General features: G+C 45.5%; 1 protein-coding gene across 3 annotated transcripts in view; it reads left to right on the plus strand.

Moving 5' to 3' along the window:
- The window catches only part of TSPAN4 (tetraspanin 4), a 405,186-nt gene that overhangs the window by 169,787 nt on the left and 211,321 nt on the right, over positions 1-24,078 (plus strand). For 2 of the 3 annotated variants that reach the window (XM_071761610.1, XM_071761612.1), the window contains exon 1: positions 12,289-12,337. The exons of the other annotated variant lie outside the window; for it this stretch is intronic. In XM_071761610.1, the coding sequence (XP_071617711.1) occupies positions 12,289-12,337 (49 nt within the window). Of the gene's footprint in view, positions 1-12,288; positions 12,338-24,078 lie in introns of those variants that run through there. 3 annotated transcript variants of the gene reach the window in all.

Below are 24,078 nucleotides of genomic sequence, written 5' to 3' on the forward strand. Positions count from 1 at the left end.
GACATCAACTGGGATCTGCAGGTCTGGGAAATTCCTGAAGGTTGTAGGAGAGAACTTCTTGTCCCAGTGGTCCAGGTGGGAAGGATGCTTTCCTAGGCTTGCTGGTTGTGGATGGAGAGGGAATGGTGGGGATGGGATGCTGGGTGGCTGGGATTGTGAAATGATTGAGTTTAACATCCTCAGTACGATGAGGACACCAGAGCTGCTGCCCTGGAAAAGAAATTTTTTAGTTTTTCAGGGAGCTATTTAGTAGAGCACCTTGGGGAGCTGCTTTTGGGGGCTGCGGAGTTCCCAAGTGCCAATTGGTCTTTAGGAGGAGCAAAGAATTCCACTGGGTCCAAACTGCAGCAAAGGGGACAGGAGAGCAGCCCAGGGAAAAAAACTGGGATGATCTCTGGAAGTGAGGTCAGGCTTTGCAAGAAAAGTACAGAGGTGTGGTTCAGGCATGCAGGGAGAAGACAGGAATGGCCAAAAGTCAGAGTTGAAACTGGCTGGTGGTGTTTCAGATGAGAAGCAGGGATTTTAAAGGATGCTGAAAGCAAGAGGAGGTCTGAAGAAAACATTGGACCAAATATTTATTGGAAAATAAACATTTTCAGCATACCCTGTTGAAAATGATGAATAGGGATGAAGGAAAAGCAGAGGCATTCAAGCAACTTCATTGCTGTACTCTCCCCTTTCCTCCTCTGTCAATATTTTAATTTCTATTCTAATTAATTTCTATTTTTAATTTCTATTTCTATTTTCTCTTTCTTCAAGAGATTTATAGTTTGCTGTTTGCTCTTCTCTGTCTTGCCACTGGCTAAAATTCCTGTGATTTTAGTGCAATGAGAAAAGTAAAGGAAGATCCATGGAAAGATCTTCTAGAATGGAACTGAAATGTGAAAATACCTCCCTGCCTGTTTAAATCCAAACATTGATATATGGAGGACTCATATAGAGATGGTGTGAGCTCAGAGCTGCAGAGCCATTGCACCTGGATCACTCCTTGCTTGTATTAGGGAATAGGAACAGCTCCTGAACTGAGCATCAGGTTTTTTTAGCAATGTATTTTATTAAAAAACCCAACAAACCAGAAGCAGAGATTCAGAATTAAGACGGTGTTTGTAAGTTTGGGGATTTGTTTCTTTGTTTTTTATTTTTCTATTTGAAGTATTCTAGAAGCAAAAAGAAATTCCAGAGCAGAAGAAGGGGGGAATAATCACAAAGTCATTTCTTAGGTGGGAGATGCCTGTGGCTCATGATCAACTTTTGGCTTGTGGACCAAAGCATCATCTCTTTTTTGTTAAATTATTGTGGCTACTCTGTGACAACTATGGCATTGTTTTGTGAAATATAGCCCTTTGGGTTTTTTTGAAAACATAATCTGCATGATTTTTTTCCAAGAAAACAGCCTTAAGCAATAGGTAACATTAGGAATGAAAATGTCAGGCTCTGCAGTGTGTAACCCATGACTGTGCTGTGATTTCAGTGTACTTAATGCTATGGCACAGCAGCCAGGGATTCTCCACTTCTCTCTGCTCACTCTAAATGCAGAATTTTAATTTTTCAAGTGAGTGGCAGCTTCATGGGCTTGGGGAACAAAATCCATGGATCTTTACTGCAAACTTTGCTCTTCCTCCTGGATGGACAGCTGAAGCTTTATCAGACAAAATAGTTTTAAACTGAACTCATTTGCCTTCCTCCCATTTGAGAGTGCCAGAGGAGCTTTGGAGATGTCAGCCACAGGTTTAGCCCTGATCTGATGTAAAAGGAGCCAGGTGAGCATCAGAGAGCCCATGAAATTTGGGATAATTCAGAGAGAGAGTCACAAACATCCAGGCAGAGGAAAGGAAGAACTCAGGACGGGAGCGAGATGGGGAAAAAGAGGTAAAAAGGGTAGAGAGAGGTTGGATGTTTTAGGAATTGTTATTTAAAAGTTATTTTGCAGAAATAGGAGAAGCTGAACTGGCTGGAGCAGATGAAACATTTGACAGCAGCATGGGCACAGCCACCTCCAGGGAATGCCCAGGGAAGGAAGCAGGAGGCCACAGAAGTCCCTGTGCTGGATCCCATTTCCCAGTTTGGTGCTGGATCTTGCTGGGGCTTTAGTGGTGCTTGCAGGGAGTTCCTGGGGAGCTGCTGGTTGCCCAGCTCAGTGCAGATGCCCCAGCTGGAACATCTGGGAGCATCCTGAGCTCCCAGGGGCTCTGCCTGCCCTGCTGAGGAAGCAGCTGCAGGAGCCCTTGGCAGGAGCTGTGCAGGGCAGGGGATGGGAAGTGGTCCTTTCCCTGGGGATAGGATGTGACTAATGTCCTCTTGTTTCAATGAGATAATCTCCTGTCATTAGTCTAATCACTCTAATTAGTCGTGCTGCTGGCTGGTGACATCCCCTGGGACATGTTTCAAATTTTTTCCTCCTGTTCTGTGCCTGCTGGGTGCTGGGTTTGGGAGGGAAGAAGAAGAAGCTTGGGGGTGTTGAGGCTGGAGAAGAGGAGGCTCAGGGGAGACCTCATCACTCTCTCCAACTCCCTGAAAGGAGGTTGGAGCCAGGGAGGGGTTGGGCAGATATCAGTGGGACAAGAGGGCATGGACTAAAGAATTTTTTCCTAATATCCAACCTAAACCTCCCCTGGCAGAGCTTCAGCTCTGCCAGGGGAGGTTTAGGTTGGATATTAGGAAAGGATTCTTTGCAGAGAGGGTGCTCAGCCATTGGAATGGGCTGCCCAGGGAAGGGGTGGATTCTCCATCCCTGGAGATATTTCAAAAGAGCCTGGATGTGGCACTCAGTGCCATGGGCTGGGAACCACGGGGGGAGTGGAGCAAGGGTTGGACTTGGTGAGCTCTGAGGTCCCTTCCAACCCAGCCCATTCTGTGATTCTCTGATTCTATGAAGAAGAATCATAGAGCACTGTTCCTGTTACCCACTGCAAGAGGAGGGAGTTGCAGGGCATGAGTTTGAGCAGTCAGAAAGAAAAGATGTGCAGGGGTAGGGGGGGGTGAAGGTTAGGAAAGGGATAAGCTCCTTGTGCAGGATGGGATTCCCACCTTGGGATAGGAGTTCCTTTAATTTTGTCAGTCTTAAAACAGGCACAAGGCCATAAAAATCCCTCTTGGTTTTCTAAGGTGCAGACGTGTTGGGTTTTGCAGAGTAAAATAATTTCTAGGAGCTGGTCTGATACATTGCTTGGGAAACTGAGGCCCATGGCTCATTCCCTGGAGTCAGCTGTGACTCCTTTATTGTGTCTGAAAATTGGAATAAACAGAGCTGGGGGGCTTCCTGGGGGTTTGGAAGGCTTTGTTTGGTCTGCAGTGAAAGGTTGATGTCTTTAACATCAGTGTTATTCCCAGATTCCTGTGGGTTGGAGTTGTCTCCTTTTGTGGGGATTGGATTTAAGGGCTTAGTAGGAATTTTGAAGCCTTGCATATTCACAGTGAATTGTGGAAATAGACTGGAAGAACAGATATTCTTCCCATTAATGTTGTAAAGGAGCAGCTGTGCATTAAGTGAACATAAATGTGTATTTGCCAGCTTTTCAGCCTATAAACAGTGCTATTAAAGCACAACAAAGCAACTTTAACTAACATTAAGTGGAGCTTCTCTGTAGGAGTGAGATAAATCCCAGAGAGTGCAAAGCCCCTTAGAAAAGCCCTGCTGTAGAAACAAAGACACGTTTTGCCACCCCTTCCCTATATTCATTAGAAATGATCAAATGCTCTGAATGAGCTGTCAGCAACATCTGCTTCCCAAGTCCTCATTAGGAGATGCTGTCCTATATTTAGTTATATTATTGTCTGACTTCCAGAAACCTCAGATTTCTGCTCCTTTGAAGAGTGCACCAGCAATGCTTTTGGTCTCAGAGGCAGAGGAAATGTTTCTAAAGAGGAGCTCTGATTTTTAAAACTGCAAAAATGATGGTGAGATGGTCCAGATTTCTTGTATCCCTCTGATATCTTAGTTTAGCTAGGGAAAAATAAATATATTGTCATCATTGTAGGTTATGAAAGCTTTATGCAGGCATAATTCTGAGGAAATCAGTCACCATGCAGTCCTGTGAACCAAGTAGAACATCATGAACACAAGCACAGTGCTCCTGCTTGCTAACACAGAGCTAAACATTCAGCATGAGCATTAAGTTTGGTATTTTTGGTCCATCAGTGACAGCATTTCATGTTTAAAACTTTTAACACCAGAGTACTGGAAAAGCACTGTGACTTTGCAGATCCTTGGGATCTAATGCTGGGGCCTGACTGATAAATCAGACACCTCATGCTTACAGATGTGGCATTATTTATGCTGTATCTGTAAGAATAATTCTGGCACTAAGCACTAAGTGATGCTATCACTCTTCCATACAGTCTCAGGAGAAGCCAAGAGATGATGTAATGTCTCTGGATCTAATGATACATAATCCTGGATGTATCTTTTAATGGCCTGGTTTACATCTGTATGAAGAATCACTGTCTACACTGTATGGGTTTTATTCTTGAGCTGTCAGGTTTTCAGCTTCAGCAGGAGAAATACTCTGCAAGCACTTTTTGGATTGATCTCTGTATTTCCATGCATTTATAGACCATGCACATCTGTGTTTGGTTTAGCTTTTGTGCTTTATCTGTTTTTTTTTTTCCATACCCATGTCCCAGTCCCAGAAAAGTCTTTGGTGAGATTATGGCAGAAAAAGTTTCATGGATTGAGGGAGTTTTGTTGTGATTTGTTTGCTTGTTTATTAGAATTTCTCTTTCCTAAGAGCAGCCTTATTGAAATTACATTTAATTTATAGAAATTGCATTTCTATCACCAGAAATGCTTTCCCTGAAAGAATTGTTTGACTTTTTTTTTAAAAGTTCTACTCCCCAGGATAAATCATAGCAACAGAGTCACTGCTCTATCTGTGCCTATGATGGGAGAAGCTGCTTCAGTTGTGCCAAGATGGTTTGGACTTGCACAGTGACCCCAGGAATCCATTGCTGAAATAGACCTTGCCTGAGGCACACTATTAATCTTACAGACTGCAAATAATTGCACTGATTGCAGAAATCATTTGCAAAATTATTTGCCCCTGCGTCCCAGAGACTTCAGTGGAGCTGGAGACCACCCACAGGATATAAAGCATTTCCAAGCTCTGGTCTAGAGCTGATAGGATCCCTGGGGCTGCAAGAGAGGCAGAAATTGATCTTTTGATACTGAAGAAGAGATGAAAGAGACTTTGGGGTGAACAGAGCAACAAGATGTAACATTGATGTGAAAGAGAGGAGGCAATGAGCAGAGGCTTGCACAGAAAGCAGCATCCTTGGCAAAGGGGTGGTCTGAGAAAATGGACTTTGAAGCAGTATTTTGGGTAAATAGCTGTGAAAGAAGATTGAATTTGTCCAGAGAGTTTTATCTTTGCAAACCAGGGGATGAGTGGTCTATTAGCAACACTATTTGGAAGCCATCTGCCAGGCTGAGGCAGAGCTTAGCTACAAGATATGAGAATTAAATACCAAGATGATATTGCAGTTATGGGCTGGTGCATCAGGAAGGTGCTGTTGTTGCTCACAAGTCATGAGGAGAGAGTCTTGGGAATAAAATGAAGATACCTGCAGGAGGCATGGTGGTCATTGCTAAGAACATCCATAAAAATACAAGAAAACAACCCAAGATTCCCATTTAGACAGAATGGGTGGCATTTGGGAAGTCCTCAAGATAACTGAGTGTGTGCTTGCAAATGAGATAAATACGGAAGGGAAAGAGAAAGGAACAAAAATAGAGGTCAGAAGGAAACTGAAAGGTGTGGAGCATGAGGAGGGTTCAGGAGAGGACACACTGAGAGCACTCAAAGAAGGAGGATTCAGGGAATGGCATCCCTGAAACCATGAAAAGAAACAGCAGACAACAGCAGGAGCACAGCCACAGCTTCTTCAAGAAGTTGTAAAGGTATTTTTAGAAGTCACTCCCATTGACTGTAAGAGCACAACCAGGATGTTTCTGTGCTGGATTTCTAGGTAATTACTGTAGGGATCTCAGGGTGTTCTGACATGTATTTTTACATGGGAGGGACTAAACATTTGATTTATGAAGGGAAGAGCTAAAAGAGAAGATCACCCTTGTAAACAGAGTTGGTTATAGGAGGAGACCCTTTATGTCCAACTGGAAATGAATGTTTTCTTGAACAAGAACACAAATTACTTGTCCTGTGAAGGAGCCAGTCCCATGGAACCAGTCCTGGAACCCTGTGGTCTGCAAGGTGCATTTAATGAGAGTTTGGCCCTATAAGTCTGACTGCTTTTCATGCTCTGAGTGACTGCATTCTGGGTGCCTTTAAAATTCCTTTCTTCTGGCATTTGGCAGGGGTGGTGGGGATGGATGTGAGGTCCTGAGGGCTCAGGCAGGATGATAACAGTGTCTGCCTGATGTCACACATCAACTGGGGCAGGGGACAGGCTGAGCTGCCACAAATGCCACATCAAGCTTTTAACCACTCAGGGATTATCCCAGGCCTTTCTGGTATCCTGGGTATGTGTTTGGGCCTTGGCTGAGAATGTTCTGTGCCCCACACATCCCCCTGGTCCTCCTCAGCCAGTTGTGCACTCTCTTGTGCAGCATTACTGGTGCAAGTTAAGTTGCTTACTTTTTACTGCTGTCATCCTGTTAAAAGTAGGTTTTGCACAGATTTAACTCAAATTTTCTTCACCTCTTAATGCAGTCACCTTGGTGTGTTCAGATGGGCCAGCTGAGGCATTGCTGGTACAGCTGGGGCTGGCTGAGTGCTGGTACAATGGGAATGCTTTCAGCTCATTAGCATCTCTCTTGCTGTCACCTTTTCTTTTCTCCAAGCAAATGCAGTAATGGACTGTCCCTGAAGTGGCTGGGAGACAAGGAGATAAGAAGTGTTTCCTCTCTGTAAACAGCACTGTGAAAATGTAGTGACTGTTCTGAGCACTCCTGGTGCTGTTGGCATCCCTGGACCTCCCATCTCCCCAGAGCCCCTGCCTGAGAGGAACCCTTATCTTGCATTTCCAGATTGCTGCATGGAACAAAAGCCATTGTAAAAATAAATGTGCCCCCATCCCTGCATGGGTATTTTGTCTTGCTCCTCTCTTCATGGGAGCCAGCTTGAATGAGCCAGCCCCAGGCTGATAAGAGAGAGCTTTGTTATTTTGTGCTAGCTGAAAGAGAGAAAAGGGGGGACTCCTGACATGCTGCTATGACTATCCAGACATTTCCTGAGCTTTCTTGTTTTCAGATGCAGGGTTTGGGAGGTGAGCATCACCTCTCCTGAAAATGTAGTACAGTTTCCATAGGATGAAATCACTGCCTGCTGGTGAGACTGTGGCTCCTTATTTACAGAAGTGATGGAGCATCCAGGTGGCTGCAGACAACTTTGGATTCTAAAAGCTGTGATAAAGATGAATATTGGCAAAGAAGCAACCCTGGCACTTACCTGCCCTGCCCTGCTCTTTGCTGTCCCAGCACTTGTGTGGATGGGACTCCCAGTGGGGCTGCACCATGAAAGGAGGAGAATAAAATGGAGGAGTCAGAAACCTGGGAGAAAGGGATAGGGATCTTGAAGTGTGCCAATTTATCACATGGCTCCACAAACCCTGATATGTGAATAATTACACTGCTAAGTTGCAGCACAGGGAAGTTAATGAAGGAGCAGGAACTTAAAACATCTTCATAGTGCCCTTAGACAAATAGCAGAACAACTGGTGGATAATTTCCTATCGTGCTATTTAATTCCTTCAGAGGGTTTCTGCCAGCATCCTAAGAGGCTCCAGAGGCTGCTCAAGAGAACTGCTGGTATCCAAGAAATCCTACTGTACTCCCAAAGTGTAAGAGAAAATGGAATTATCCTGACATTACAGATGAGATTGGAAGCAGAGGAAGTGTGGCAGGGAAATGATTTCCCCAAATCAGGGAAGTGGCTTGTGTCAGACCCAGGGTTTGAATTTTTTGGAAATTTTTTTGGGGGGGGGGGTCATTTTGCTGTTTGTGTGAGAGAACCTGGGCATGGCTCTAATTGGGTAAAAATTCAATTTCATCTCTTCATTAGAAGTTGTTGTTTATCTCAAAACTTTTCAGCACTCCCACGTTTCTCCTGACAGCTTGGGTGCTGTGGCACAGCCAAGCTAGGCTGGCTTTCAAAAGTCAAAATATGCTTTTCATTCTTGGGTGTGTATATATATATTTCAGCACATTATCAAGTAAAATATAACCCCGCAGTGTGACAGATTCCGTTTTTCTAATTATTTTGTAATTCTTGAAATGAATTTATGGCTCTCAAGGGCAATTTGCACTTCTAGAAACCCAGGAAACCTTGGATCATAGAGGCTGAAAAGAAGGCCAGGACTTGCTCTGTGTCCATCTTGCTGGAGAAATAGCTGGAGGTGGCTGAGCTGATGGGATGTTTGGCTTTGGGTGCTTTCTCTTGCTTTGCCAGCTCCTGTAAGGCAGCATCTCATGCAGAACCATTTTACTCTGATTTTCCTGATGACTTTTATTGTTTATGGGAATAAAGGTGTGGGAAGCTTGTCCAATGAGAAAGCTGCTTCTTCATGGGCCCTGATGCTCTGATGCTTGTGGAGCAAGGAGCTTCTGCACCCTCTGGCAAATGAGAGGAATTTTGGATTCCCTGTCCAGAGCTGGATGTGAGGCAGCAGGAGATGGAGCTGGGAATGTCTGAACTTGGACTGGGAATGTGCCAACTGGGACAGCCTGAACCAGCTCAGCAGAAGCTGAAGGTGCCAATGGCTTCTCCTGGAGGCCATTCCCAAGTTCTTTTCCATGGGCAGCTTTCCAGCCACTCATCCCTGAACTTGTGGTGTTGGTGCAACCCAAGTGCAGGGCCTGACACAGGACCAGCCTGTGTGACCTTGTGACCCAGGAGCCCAGCCTGGCCAGATCCCTCTCCAGACCCTTCCTGCCCTCAAGCAGCTCAATACTTCTTCTTGGTGATGTCTCCAAACTTCCTGAGGGTTCCCTTCATCCTCCTGTCCAGATAATTCATCAAGTTTTTAAAGAGAACTTCCCCAGAGCTGAGCCCTGGGGAACACACTTATCACTGCCCATCACCTGGAGTCACCTCCACTCACCACAGCTCTTGGGCACTTTTTTACCCAATTGTGCAAGCCAGGAGCAGGCAGATTCTCCAGGAGAATGCTCTGGGAAACAATGTCCAAGACTTCACTGAAGTCCAAGCAAACAACATCCCTAGCCTTGCCCTCGGCCACCCAGTGGGTCAGGTGACAGTTTATTTCAAAATGGCACTTTTTTACCCCTAAAAATTACTTAAAACAAGAGTCCAAGCTCAGACATGCTCAGGAACACTTCTGTGCAAGGGCATTTGACCTTGCTGTTCCCCCTCACAGGTTTTCAGACCCATTCTTTGTTCTGTGTGCTATGTGTAGCTGTTCCTAAGCCCCATGGTTAGGAAAGGTTCCTGTGGTTTAAGAAAAGAAGGTGGCTGGGACAGGCTGACTGCAGGGGGACCAGGAAATCCTCCAGCATCCTGGCTTGGATCAGAAATAGTGTGGGTTCTGATTTGGGGTCTGATCCCCAGGACAAGGCAGAGGTGATGTAGCAAGTCTAGAGAAAAGCAAGAAAAGTGGGGAAGGGTCTGGAGCAGAGTCCTACAAGGAGTGTCTGAATAAACTGAGGGTTGTTAGGGTGGAGAAAAGGAGCTGAGGCTCCTTTGGCAAGAGACAAGAACCTTCTGGCTCTTGAGAGCTACCTGAAAGCAGGGTGTAGGGTGTAGTGAGTTGGGTGTTGGTCCCTTGTCCCAAGAAACAAGTGGTAGGAGAAGAGGGAATGATGTCAAGTTGCAGCAGGGGATGTTTAGGTTGGATGTTAGGAGTTACTTCCAGTTATTTCCTCACTGAAAGGGTTATTCCAGGCTGCCCAGGGAAGTGGTGGAACCCCCATCCCTGGGGGTGTTTAAAGGATGTGTAGACCTGGTGCTTAGGGCCATGGTTTAGTGGTGGAACTTGTCAGCTTGTCAGCAGCTGGACTTGGTGGTCTTCAGGCTCTTTCCCAACCCAAACACTTCTCTGAGCTTTGCCCAGTTCCTTGATTTGGGATTTCTGTGCTTTCTCATGGAGAAAGAAGGGGTTTCTGCCAAAAAGGCTTTAAAGTCAGGGGGTTGGCCTACGAATAGGTCCCCAAACCCAAGTGAGTTCCTGGGTGTGTGGTGTCACCCTCTGCATCAGGCAGGGAGGAGTTGGGTCTCCCAGCTGTAGGGACAGCACAGGATAGCTCTGCAATTCCCCTCAAACAGCTCTGGAAATGCAGTGTTTGATGCACAGATACAGACTGGGGCCGAATGGTCCAATGGGAAAGAAATTTTCTTATTTTCTTCTTGTGCCATACTGTTCTTTTTCTTTTCCTCCTGCCCCTTTACAGGAGTTTGCACACAAAGCAGCAGAAGCAGAGATGAATATTTTCCCTTCCCTTTGCTAATGTGTGCCTTTCCTTTTCTTGATTTTGATATTTTGTCTTCATTGGTGCTGGTTTGGGGTGATGCAAACTGTGGTTTTTCAGGATGATGGAAAAGACATTACCTGGAAAACCTTTACAGAGGGAACCCAGCAGCAGAAAATTTAAGTTTCCCATATAGATGCCTAAAATCTTGTCTTACCAAAGCATGTCTGTGTCAATTAGCTATTTGTAAATATTTCAGGGTTTTTTAGGGGCAAAGCCTGGATTTTAATGTAAAAAAGCAGTGTGCCAGTTCTGGTAACAGAGTCCCATCAGAGCTGGTGTCTGTGCCTGTAGAATGCAGAGTGTTTTGTGTTTCCAGGCTGGGTTGTGGAGGACTTTTGCAAGTGAGGCATTCTTAAAACTTGTTTTATTAAAAAAATTCTTCCTTTACATCTTCTGTGTGTTTGACAAACCAGGGAGATACAGGCACACCAGCTGTGGATGTACAGAGTTCCTACCAGGAGCCACTGAAGAATAGGAGAATGGGCACAAGGGAATAAATAGAAATCAAAAGAAAGATGATTTGCTGTAATTAACAAAGCTCAGACTCTGGAAAGCTTCAAACTGTGAGGTCTGTTTGTCAGCTGGGGCTGAGGGCTGCAAATGGCAGCTGCAGGTAGGAAATTAGAGACAGGGGACAGCATCAGGGGCTCTACCATCACCTTGAGTTCCACTTAAGTTCCTGGGATTTTTTTTTCCTTTTTTTTTTCTTTCTTTTTTTTTCTTTTCATTCATTTTTCTTTTCTTTCTCTTCTTTCTCTTTTTCTTTTTTTTTCTCTTTTCTTTCCCTTCTTTTCCTTTTCTTTTCCTTTCTTTTCCTTCTTTTCCTTTTCTTTTCCTTTCTTTTCCTTTCTTTTCCTTCTTTTCTTTCTTTTCTTTCTTTTCTTTCTTTTCTTTCTTCTCTTTCTTCTCTTTCTTCTCCTTCTCCTCCTTCTCCTTCTCCTTCTTTCCTTCTTTCCTTCTTTCCTTCTTTCCTTTTTCTTTTTTTTTCTCTTTTCTTTCCCTTCTTTTCCTTTTCTTTTCCTTTCTTTTCCTTCTTTTCCTTTTCTTTTCCTTTTCTTTTCCTTCTTTTCTTTCTTTTCTTTCTTCTCTTTCTTCTCCTCCTTCTCCTTCTCCTTCTCCTTCTCCTTCTTTCCTTCTTTCCTTCTTTTCCCTTTCTTTTTCTCTTTTCTCTTTTCTCTTTTCTCTTTTCTTTCTTTTCTCTCTTTTTTCCTTCTTTTCCTTCTTTTCTTCCTTTTCTCTTTTCTTTCTTCTTTTTCTCTTTTCTCTCTTTTCCTTCTTTTCTCTTTTCTCTCTTTTCTCTCTTTTCTTTCTTTTCTCTTTTCTCTCTTCTCTCTTCTCTCTTCTCTCTTCTCTTTTCTCTTTTTTCTCTTTTCTCTTTTCTCTCTTTTCTCTCTTTTCTCTCTTTTCTCTCTTTTCTCTCTTTTCCTTCTTTTCTTTCTTCTTTTTTGCTTCCTTTTTTCCTTTTCTTTTTTCTCTTTTCTTTTTTCTTTTTTCTTTTTTCTTTTTTCTTTTTTCTTTTCTCTTTTTTCTTTTTTTCTTTTCTCTTTTTTCTTTTTTCTTTTTCTTTTTTCATTCCTCTCCTTTCTTTTCTTTTCTTTTCTTTCCTTTCTTTCTTTTCTTTTTCTTTTTTTTTTTTTTTTAAATCTTTTTCTCTTTTTTTCTTTTTTTCTTTTTTTTTTTTTTCCCAGCAGATGCATCCTGTTGGTCAGGTATTGCTGTGTTTTCTGCCTTTTGGTTGCCTCAGATTCACTTACCAGGTTAGATACTGTGTTGCCTCAAGAGAAAATCCATGAATTAAACGCCACTGATACAATTTGCTTTTTCTTGTGCTGCCCTTCTGGATGCAGATGGGTTCCTTCTGTACCTTCACAGCAGCAGCAGCAGCCAGACAAACTGGTAGGTCACACCACTTTTCTTCTTCCTAAAATGAAAAAGGAGAGATTAGTTCTTAATAACATGCAGCCAGAGCCTCTAATACTGTGCTTTTATTAATAGTGGTGCTGGCCTTGATAAAAATAGCTGTTAAATGGGGAGTAAAAAGCTTCCCATGTTTGCCAAAGCTGTAATGAAAATGATGGAGCTGTCAGAAATACGATGCCCTTAGCTAATATGATTATAATTTAACAGTTTCCCAGTGCATTGGGTTTATTTCCAGCACCATCAGCTCTCAGGGCTGTAAAGGTTTCATAGAAATGTTGTGACAGTGGGAATGTGTCAGAGGAAAGGTTTTATGAAATCTGCTCTGATGTTGCTCCTCTCTCTGTGTATTTGCTGTCATCTTGCTGTTCCTCACCTGCCCAAGGAACACTTGATCCACTGGATGGATGTGGGATGCTGAATTTGGTGGCTGCTGGGATGCAGGATCCAGGAGCATCCCAGTCCTTGGAGCCTTTAGGCACAGAGGCTGAGTCCCCAGGAGGGACAGATCCTCCACAGAAGGAGCTGGAGCTCTGCCAGTCTGGAAGTCTGAGCACAATTTCAGGCAAATTACTACTTTTAGGGTGAAAAAAAAATAAAATAAAAAGTGCTCAGAAGGCCTCAAGCATGCATGGGTTAATGGTGAACTGGGAAGCAGTTAATGGTGAACTGTGGACCAGAGTTACATTTGGACAGATCCTTGTTGGATGCCAAGGAGCTCGGGGGAAATTTAAATACCAGCCCCTGTGATAATGATAGAACAATAGCAGTTGAGAAAATTCACAGAAGTCTTTTATTCCAAATGGCAAAATGAGTAATGCTGTTCATTTATGATTCACACAACTCATTTCAGGTTGTAACAGAAACTTGGCTCAGTAGGATCAACTTTAATATTGGTTGGCTTCAGCTTTCATGAATTGTTGAATTCTGGGTTTTATTTCTCCAGCACAGGGGCTGAATATTCCCTGGCACATTTCCACGGAGCCCTCGTGGGCTTTGGAAAGGGAGGGAGAAAGTTGCATGTTCTTCTACTGGCCTGCAGGAATATTATTTTCCTTTCATTCCTGTGCATTCTGGAGTCAAAGGAGAAAAATCCTGAAGGGCACTGAACCTGGGGTGGCATTAAAGTCTTTTTAGCACGTTGCTGTGTGCAGGACACCCCAGAAATTCTGGGCTGCTGGTACTCAATAGATTGCTTGTTTATCCCATGCTAAAAAGAGCAGTTTGGTGTGGAGGAGTTTGTCAGACTAACAGGAAATACCCTGCTGCTCATCCCTGGGGATTTCAGTCCAGTTACAAATGCCCCCCAGCTTTGCCTTGCCAGGCAGCAATAGGCAGCTCCTGCTTCTCACCTCTTGGTTTATGGGGCTGTGGGTGAGATGGGGCTGTTGAGTTCCTGAGCAAGGTATGAGCTGAAATGCCTCTCTGAATCCATAGCCTGCTGTGTAACATTACTTTTATGATGAGTAATGGTCACAATAAAGTATTTTCTGCACTGCGGTGAAAATTACGTGGGTTTTTTTGGTTTTTTTTTTTTTTTGCAGAGAAGCTCTGTGACTGAACAAGCTAAAGAAATTGCATGTGTATTTTATATTGCCTGTGTTTTTTATATTGCCTGTTAGTGGCCTTTCCAAAGATGATAAGCCAGCTAGGTGTGTGATGCCTTTGGAATCCCTGTGCCAGTGCTCATGTGTGTGCTGCTATCACCTCAGTGGTTGTGTTTTGGTGATGGAAAGACAAATGGGAAATAGAATCTCCAGAAAGAGGGGTTCCATTTGTGTAAATTAACTGATACACCTAGAGAGGACAGGTAAGCTCTGAGGTCTGGTGAACTTCAGGAAAAGAAAAACTGGAAGAGAGTGATTTTGCTATGAGCACTTTCAGGAATTGTCTCCTAAGAACACGGTGAGGGAGGTGGGAGACAAGAACATACACAGATGTACATGTCAGGATAAATAAATACTATTTAAGGTGCTGTTTTGCTTGTAGGGAGTGCCATGCCCTGTAGCCTTGTGCATGACATTGATTCCAGCATCTGTATTCATAGAATCACAGAATCATAGAATGGGCTGGGTTGGAAGGGAGCTCAGAGCTCATCAAGTCCAACCCTTGCTCCACTCCCCCCGTGGTTCCCAGCCCATGGCACTGAGTGCCACATCCTGGCTCTTTTGAAATATCTCCAGGGATGGAGAATCCACCCCTTCCCTGGGCAGCCCATTCCAATGGCTGAGCACCCTCTCCAGAAAGAAATTCTTTCTGATGTCCAACCTAAACCTCCCCTGGCACAACTTGAGACCTCTTGTGCCCTCTTGTCTTGCTGAGAGTTGCCTGGGAGCAGAGCCCAACCCCCCCTGGCTCCAACCTCCTTTCAGGGAGTTGGAGAGAGTGATGAGGTCTCCCCTGAGCCTCCTCTTCTCCAGCCTCAACACCCCCAGCTCCCTCAGCCCTTCCTCACAGGACTTGTGCTGGATCCCTTCCCAGCCTCCTTGCTCTTCTCTGGACCTGCTCCAGCACCTCAATCTCCTTCCTGAGCTGAGGGGCCCAGAACTGGACACAGGACTCAAGCTGTGGCCTCCCCAGGGCTGAGCACAGGGGCAGAATCCCTTCCCTGGACCTGCTGGCCACGCTGTTCCTGAGCCAGCCCAGGATGCCATTGGCCTTCTTGGCCACCTGGGCACACTGCTGCCTCCTCTTCAGCTTCCTGGCAATCCAGACTCCCAGCTCCCTTTCTGCCACTCTGTGCCCAGCCTGGAGCTCCCCATGGGGTTCTTGTGGCCAAAGTGCAGGACCCAGCCCTTGGAATGTTGAACCTCATCCCCTTGGGATCAGCCCAACTCTCCAGTCTGTCCAGGTCCCTCTGCAGAGCCCTCCTGCCTTCCAGCTGATCCACACTTCCCCCCAGCTTGGTGTCACCTGTGAATTTGCTGATGATGGACTCAATCCCCCCATCTAAATCATCACTAAAGATATTAAACAGCACTGGGCCCAACACTGATCCCTGGGGGACACCACAGCCACCAACTGGATCAGCCCCGTTCAGCACCACTCTCTGGGCCCGTTCCAGCCAGTTCCTGACCCAGCACAGGGTGCTCCTGTCCAAGCTGCAGGCTGACAGCTTTTCCAGGAGAATCCTGTGGGAGAACAGCATGCCCTTTTCTGATCACCTGAACTGGGTGCTGCTGGAGCTGTCCTCATTCCCTAGCTCCAGGGCATCCCTCAGAGCCCTGCTGAATGCTGGCTCCATGCTTTACATCCATACATATGCATACATTCCATACCTTCATTTACTTCCATACTTTGTATGCCTTACAGTACTTTTTTGGGTGCTATTATATGGTGTGCTGCTGAGAAACTGGGGGGACCCAACCTATCCCCTTGGAGAGATGCCCCTCCTTGATTCCATCCATCAAATTCCTCAAAAAGACCCCTCAAAAAAAAATGTCCTGCTGGGATTAAGCAAGGCTCAGCTCTTTTCTTTGATCCCAGCTTCAGTTATTGATCCTCTGTCGTGTAGAAACCATTTGGCTTTTCCCAGATGAAGAGCATCTTGTCCCAGCTGCCATCCTGGTGCCCTCTGCTCTGAGCCAAGGGCAGGAGCAGAGCTGGCAAGCCCCAAAAAGTGGCAGCTTTGAGCTGTCCCAGCAAAAGCTACTCTGAAAAATTCAGGGATAGCTGCATGTGGAGGGGATTCCCAGCTGGGGGGCAGCCCTGGGTAAATATGAAATATTTTGCCTGGATTTACCTGGGAAGCAACTGAGGAGCAACTGAAGTATGGAGATGCTACACTGAGGGAATGGCTGATTCTCACAAAAAACAAAATAAAAAAAGAAATCCTTGCTTTCTTAGTCTTCCTCTCTGGAAAGGCTGAAATGCTGAAAAATGTTTTAGGTTATCCACTGCTGTTGATAAAAGTAGATTTTATGGTAAGGAAGGCACCTGCTACAAGTCATAGAAGCTAAAGAGTGTTTTTTACATGCACCGTTCAAAACTGAGCCTCCTGGAGAAAAAAAAGTAGATGTGTGTTTTGGTTTTAGTTGTATCTTGAATGCTGCATTATTATTATGTTGTATCTTGAATGCAATTAACATTTGTTACTGTCTTGTTACATTATATATATATATGTGTATATATATATTACCTATATATGCATAAATATGCATGTCTATATATATATTATATACATATATTTATTATATATATTACAATATATGTATTTGATCATCTATTTCCTTCCATTTTGAGTTCTGAGGAACCAGACTAGAAGCAGCTACATGAATGCAAGAGATTTATTAATTTTTTCAATAACTGTTATGGCATTTCATATTTATTCATATATATTTTACAGAGATTACTGACATTTTAGCTATTGATGTGGGAGAGTGTAATAGAGAGGGGGTAAGAGATGAAATTAAGAGGGAAAAACCAATCTGTGATCCAGGGAAGAACTCAGGGAGAGTCTCTCCAGAAGAATTTCTGAAAGAAACCCCTGATTTGATGTATTTTGCATTATCTGACAAGTACCATATAGCAAGAAAAGAAGCCCAAATTAAAGGTAAACACCTAGGAGGTGGCCTTCAGAATTTAAAACGTTGGCATCTTCTGTTGCTGATTTAACATTTCGTTAATGCAGGGACTTTTTGGGCAGGATTAAGCTTTCCTGTTAGCACCAGCACCCCAGGAGTGTCCTTCCATTCTCCACCAAAGTGGGGGCCCTTAATATCAGACCATAGTTGGTTTAATAGCTGCAGCTCTTTCTGCCAATGCATTCAGAGAACTTATATATTAAAAATCTATGTTGCAAGGCCTTGAGTTCATGAAGGAAAGCAGCTGTAAGCCAGAGGAACATTAGCACAGGATCCTTTTCCAGCAGGAGCTCAGAGCAAATGCTTTGGGAAACAGTAGATGTAAGAAATATTGGGATAATTCTTGAGTGGCATGGCTGTAACCAGAAGCTGTTGAGCAATGAAAGGAGGGAACTGAGATGGTGAAGGGATCCAGCAGAATTCCTGTGAGGAAGGGCTGAGGGAGCTGGGGGTGTTGAGGCTGGAGAAGAGGAGGCTCAGGGGAGACCTCATCACTCTCTCCAACTCCCTGAAAGGAGGTTGGAGCCAGGGGGGGGTTGGGCTCTGCTCCCAGGCAACTCTCAGCAAGACAAGAGGGCACAAGAGGTCTCAAGTTGTGCCAGGGGAGGTTTAGGTTGGACATTAGAAAGAATTTCTTTCTGGAGAGGGTGCTCAGCCATTGGAATGGGCTGCCCAGGGAAGGGGTGGATTCTCCATCCCTGGAGATATTTCAAAAGAGCCTGGATGTGGCACTCAGTGCCATGGGCTGGGAACCACGGGGGGAGTGGAGCAAGGGTTGGACTTGGTGATCTCTGAGGTCCCTTCCAACCCAGCTGATTCTGTGATTCTATGAATAAGGCTGCATCAGTGCAAGTCCTAAGCAGACCCTGAGAGACACAGCTTCCAGTTTTCCTCTTTTCCATGCAAATCTCACACTTGAGCTTATCCTTGTGTGCAGTCTGGGTTGGAATAGTTCAGTTGCATCAGTTCTTGGCCTCTGCCTCCCAAGTCAGGTTTGATTCTGTGAACATCTCAGCCCTTTGGAGGGGATCAGACCCCTGAGGGCACTGGGCATGAAGCTGCAGGGACATGAACACCAAGGGAGCTCACCCTGAGCAGCAAACCTGGCTCCTGGGAGCTCTGCAGGGCTTCTCCCTTCTGCCATTTGGGATGGATGCTGGTGATGCCTGAGCCTGCTGAAGAAAAGGAGCTGGGAAGAGAGAGTAAAGATGTTGGGGTTGTTGGAGAAGAGGAGGCTCCCAGGTGAGCTCAGAGCAACCTCCCAATATCTGAAGGGGCTACAAGAAAGCTGGGGGAGGGCTTTGTGCATGGGGGGTAGGGAGAGGACAAGGGAAATGGGTTAAAACTGGAAGAGGGGAGATTGAGGTTGGACATGAGGAAGAAATTCTTGAATTTGAGGGTGCTGAGCCCCTGTCCCAGGCTGCCCAGGGAAGCTGTGGCTGCCCCATCCCTGGCAGTGTCTCAGCCCAGGTTGGATGGGGATGGAGCACCCTGGGCTGTGGGAGGGGTCCCTGACCATGGAAAGGGGTTGGGACTGGATGAGCTTTAAGGTCCCTTCCAACCCAACCCATTCCATGATTCAATGATTCTGCCTGAAAACATCTTTAAAAATGCCTTGTGTAATGCTAATTCCCAACAGTCAGGTGAGGAGTGTGGATTTTCCAGCAGGACAAAACCATTACAAGTTGCTGGAATTCAGCACCCTGAATTTCTACTTCTCTAATTTGTTTCTGCTCTTTCCTCCTTTCTTAAATGTCACTGTGACTGCTCCAGCACTTCTGGTGATTTCTTCTTTTGATACCTAAAAACAGATTGGGTGCTTTGGGTAGGGTTTTTTTTAATTTCCTTTTTCTTTTTGACCATTGAGACCAAGCCACTTCCATTTAGCAGAAAACTGAGGACAGGAAGGAAAAAGATTGGTTTTTAAGAGCACCTGTGTCAGGGAGGGAGCTGGATCCAGGGAAAGCCCAGCCAGTAACTGCCCCACCAGCACACCCAGAAAGGAGGGAAGGCAAGAATGTGGAAGAATGGAAGATTTCAGAGGTAAAGAAACATCAGGAAAAAGAGTGTTCCCTCCAAACCCTGCAGAACCTCTTCCCAGCTCTGCAGGCTGGGGAAAAAACCCACAAGAACCACAGAGAAGGCAACCCAGTGAGCTCTCCATGTCAGAAGTGGAAAGGAGAAGGAGAAATAAGGGGTGATGGGAGCAGGAGACCCTTCTGAGAGGAGTGCAGGAAGATGTTTGCTGGCCTGGTCCATGCTCCAGAGGGATGTGCTGCTTCCCAGGGACTTGCATCACTGAAAACCTCCCCAGACTTGGACATCCCACTGCCTGTAACCCACTCTGCTCTTTGCCAGGGGCTCCATGGAGCCAGGAGCAGCCTGTGAAGAAGGATTGCAGATCCTTGGGAACAGCAGTGAGGGACTTGGGAGCACGGATCCTTTTTGTCATCAGTGCTCCTGGTCAAAGGGAAAAGGCTTGAAAGGCCAAATTGTATTGGGAAAATCAAGAAATGGTTATGGGATGGTGGCACAGCCAGGGCTGTGGACTTGCTCTGAGGAGCCTGGGTTAATTGTTCAGGGAAAAGTGAGAGCAGCTTTGGAGGGCTTCCAGCTCGAGTTGCTGGGGCAGGAGATCCTCAATCCATCCCACTGCCACCACTTTGAAGCCAAATGCCAGTAAGAGATGCCCTGAGCCTGGGGAAGGATCCCAGGCTGGCAGGAGAACAACCTGGAATGAAGGAAAATGCAGTCCCAGGCAGTGAGGCAACTTCACTGGGGGTCCAAAATGAGCAGGAGGTGTCAGAAAGGTTGATTCCTGCAGGGCTGTGATGTGCTGGGCAGCACTGGGATGGGGGCTGTGCCTGGAGTGCAGTGATGGATGGGTGTGAGCTCTTTAGGAAAGGGGGGGACAAGGACACCAATGACCAGAGAATTCTGCCTGGGGATGGGTGAGGGACCCTTCTGGTTCAGGGTTAAAGTGTGACCAGGGTGAGCCAGCAGATGAAGCCCTCTCCAGGCAGAGAGGAGCAACCTCCCCCTCTCAGGCCATGGGCTCCATGGGGGATTTCAGGCACCTCAGCATCTGCTGCAGGGACAACCCAGCAATCCAGCCAGGGACTTCCTGGGGTGCACTGGTGACAATTTCTGTCTCCAAGGGGTGGAGGAGCTAACTAGAAAACCTTGCTGTGCTGGACCTGTTCTCACTGACAAGGATTATGTGCTGGTGGAGGATAACATGAAGTTTAAGGGCAGTTTTGGCTGCAGTGATCACAAAATGCTGGAATTTAGGATCCTTGGAGCAGCAAGGAGGGCGTGCAGCAAACTCACTACCCTGGACTTCAGAGGAGCAGATCTTGACCTCTTCAGAGACCTGCTTGGTAGGGAGGGTATCATGGGATAAAATCCTGGAGGGGAGAGGAGCCCAGGAGAGCTTGCTGATATCCAAGGATCCCAGGTTGGATGGGGCTTTGAGCAACTCGGTCCAGTGGAAGAGGTCCCATCCCATGCAGGGGTGGTGGAACCAGGTGATCTTTAAGGTCCCACCCAACGAAATAATTTTATAATTGTATGATTCTAATTATTTAGAAACAAATCAGCAAATATTAAGGCTCTCAGATAGCTTCAGGTGTTGCTGCTCCCAGTTTTAGACACTCCTCTGGCCATCCCTCAGCATCACTACACGAACCAGGGAGTTCAGCTGGGAAAATGATGAGGATTTCCTGCCTGGTGTTGGCAGTCTCCAAGGAAGCCTGTTTAAAAATTCCTGGAGATTATCGTGGCTCTTCACCTCCTGGTTTTAAAAAAGTTCAAAGCTTGCTGAATAAGGTGTTAAAACCAGAAGGAATTAGCAGACAACCTCAGGGTTTTGTTAGTGCAGAGCTTTTTTTCCACCTTTGAATTCTGTTTGGTAGGATGCATGGAGAACCATAAATATTCTTGGGAAGGGATGGAGTTTGTACCAGCCTTTTCCTCTTTTTTGTGTGAGCAAATAACCTAAGGAAGTGTCTACTCTTGAAGTGCGACGCATGGAGTGGGCAGCAAACACATGCTTTGTAGTTTTTGGGTGAAAAGTGATTGAAACTGTGAAGCTACTTGCACAGGGCTTTCCTTGGGTAGATTCTCTCTTGGCTGATGGCATTTCTGGTGTCCAAGTGCAGATTAAAGGGACTCCTGGAGAGTCAGCTCATTGCAGGGGTAGCAGCAGGCTGCTCACTGGGGATAATCTCTCCCAGAGAGATGAACTCACAGCACCAGCATTTCTTCCACTTTATTTCCCAGGGCACAAGGCTGGAGTGGCTCAGCCTGCCAGACATGAGACCCTTCTACCTCTCCTGTAGTTGTTTAACACCTTTTCTGAGCTCCAGCTCATTGATGTCAGATCTGACCCACTTCAGGTATGCTCCATCTTCTTCTACACACTCTGACTGTGGTTTAGGGGTTTTCCTTGTGCTCTGCCAGCACCCCCTCCATGGGCTCAGGGCAGGCTGGCAGCCCCAGCTCTTGCTTAGAAAATCTGCAGAGCCAGGCAGGATCATGCTGGGAGGGCTCAGCTGGGGGTGATCTGAGGAATATTCCTTACTTTTTCACAAATGGCTGTTTTCATCATGTCACTTTGCCTATCTGGGCAAAATTTGCCTCTCAGTTGCTTGTAGCACTAAGGTCCATCTGGGTGCTATTGGTTCCGTTGCAGCTCTTCTTGGGAGGGACCTTGTAGGCTTTGCTGCCCCTAAAATTCTCTGGTAAACTGGGTGGGTTGTGGCATCTGCTGCTTAATGGTGATCCTAAATGTCTTCCCATGAGCTTGGCAGCCTTACCCTTTGCACACTGCTTCATGATCCTGAAAACTCTGGGTGGCAGGGACCATTTTTTAATATAAGATGTGATAGTGTTGAGCTGTTAATTCTTGCCCAAGCCTCCAGATGCTTCCCCAGGTTAAGGACTAATAATAGATATTTTGTCAGTAGCTCTGTCAGCTTTGTGTCATGCCTTTTGTGTTCTAACCCTGTGTTTCTGAGAAATGCCTGCAGTTATTTTAAACTGTCTAAAAAGTGTAAGAGCAAGTAAAGTCAGTGAGTCTGCTGGTTCTTGGTCACTTAGACCCCTTATGTATGACCAGCTATGAACCTGCTTGTGGCCTGTTCTCTGCCAAAGTTCTTCTATATTGTGTTGAAAATAGTTGAGTTTGCAAAAAATCTGATCAGTCCCTTTTTTATTGTTATTTATTCCTCTGCAATAAGCTCAGATTGCATTTTTATTTCTGCAGTACTCATAGAATCCTGGATGTGGAAGACAGAACAGGTGTAAAAGTTTCCAGTGGTCAGTGCTCTCTGTATAAACTGGAAAGCTTAGTTCAGGTGTCTGGCTCTGATTTGTTGCTAATTAAAGATATTAATTAAAGATATTAATGAAAAATTTGTTATTAATTATATATTTCTGGATGTTCTATATAAAATCCCACTGTTCTCTTTTGGGGGTTTTTTTGTGTGTGTTTGGTTTGGTTTGGTGCTTTTTGTTGGGTTTTTTTTTTTTGGAGTTGCCTTGGACTTGTGTTTTTCCTGAAAACCTGCAGTGATTTTTATTTGTGTCAGCTGAAGCTGTGATCCCAGATTTGTGAAGTGGAGGCTGGGGCTGGTGGGGCACAGGACAAGCTGCATTGCCACTTACTGCTCCGAGCTAATCTGATCTCCTGGAGCAAAGCATTTCTGAGGAATTTCTAATTTTGACAGCTGGGATCAGATGTCTGACTTCTGAAGGCTGCCTGCTGCCAGGGGCTGAGCTGCTTTGTCCTGTTGATAGCAACTGGGGAGCTGAAAAACCAGACCAAATGCCAGGGACCTTTGCAGCTGAGCTGGCCGGGCTCAGGGGGGGAGGTTTAGGGGAAAGCTTTAGGAATTTTATGGGGCTGCTCAGGGGTAAAAATAGCTCTGGGTTTCTGATGGCTGCATTCCAGGGCTGGAGGCTGAAATGGTGAATCAGGGCTGAGGTCTTGGGCTGGGCAGGACCCAGCTGTGAGAGGTCCCAGAGGCAGAGGAGGAATCAGGGAGCTGAGATGAGTCCAAGCCCGGCTCCAGTGACTCTCTGGGAGGGACCCGTGTTGCTTGTGCACCCTCAGCAAGGTATTGTGCATTTATATTTTGCTTTCCAGCAGGAGTAGAGTTACCTGAGAGTAATTACAAATCTACTGAATCATGAAAACTTCCCCACTAACCAAAGATGACTTGAAAAGGGCAAATCCGTCTGCACAGAGACCTGGAGCTTCCCACCTTGGAAGCTTTCAGGGACCTGGGATGATTGGGAGGCTGTGCTGCTCATTCCCACCTCAACACTTCTTTTGATTTTTGCATGGCAGGGTTTTTTTCCAGACGTTTTCCAGCCTGGAAATTCATGGGCATTTAAATAAATAATCAGTCTTTCACAGCCTTCCTGCAATGTTTGTTTGGTTTTGGTTTTTTAATGGATGCTTAACTCAAGGGTCTCTCTAAAGCTTCCAACCCAGCCAGCATTATTATATGGCAAAAATTCAGCTTTAAATCCTGTTTTGACAAATTTCAGATGATTATTCTCAGTAGTTTGAAATAGGGCACAAGTTCAGGAAAGACTGAATTTTATCCTTACAGCCAAAGTTGTAACCAACCCATGAAAGCCCTAAACAAACCCCTTTTTGTTTGCTTGGTTTTAAAATTATTTTTGGTCCCTGAGACATTTCAAATCCATATCCTCCAAGCCATTGCTAGTAGAACCTTGGGAGATTCCTGCAGTTTTTTGGCATGGAATGACTCTGTGCACATTGCTGGGAGCATCCCTGCCAGCTGAGTCTGCAGATTGTTCCATTATTGTTCCATTAGTGCCCAGGGCAAAACTCTGCAAATCCACCCCTGGTGACCTTGCAGCCAGGCCCAGTCAAGTGCATTTATCTCATTTATCTGCTTTTTTTTTTTTTCAGGTCCTGGGCTGCAGGCACACAGGGTTGTCAGAGCCTCTCAGTGTCTCTGTGCACAGCTGCAGAAATTTGGCTTTTGCTCTGCTGGCATTTTCCACCCAACACAGGCACCTCCAGCTCTGCTGGCCCCAGGTACTGCTGGATGGGTTTGTGTTAGGAGAGTTTGATAGTTTAGCACCCTGCAGGGGTGGTTT

The sequence above is a fragment of the Heliangelus exortis genome, chromosome 18 (assembly GCF_036169615.1).
Source record: "Heliangelus exortis chromosome 18, bHelExo1.hap1, whole genome shotgun sequence".
In the NCBI taxonomy this organism is placed as follows: domain Eukaryota; kingdom Metazoa; phylum Chordata; class Aves; order Apodiformes; family Trochilidae; genus Heliangelus; species Heliangelus exortis.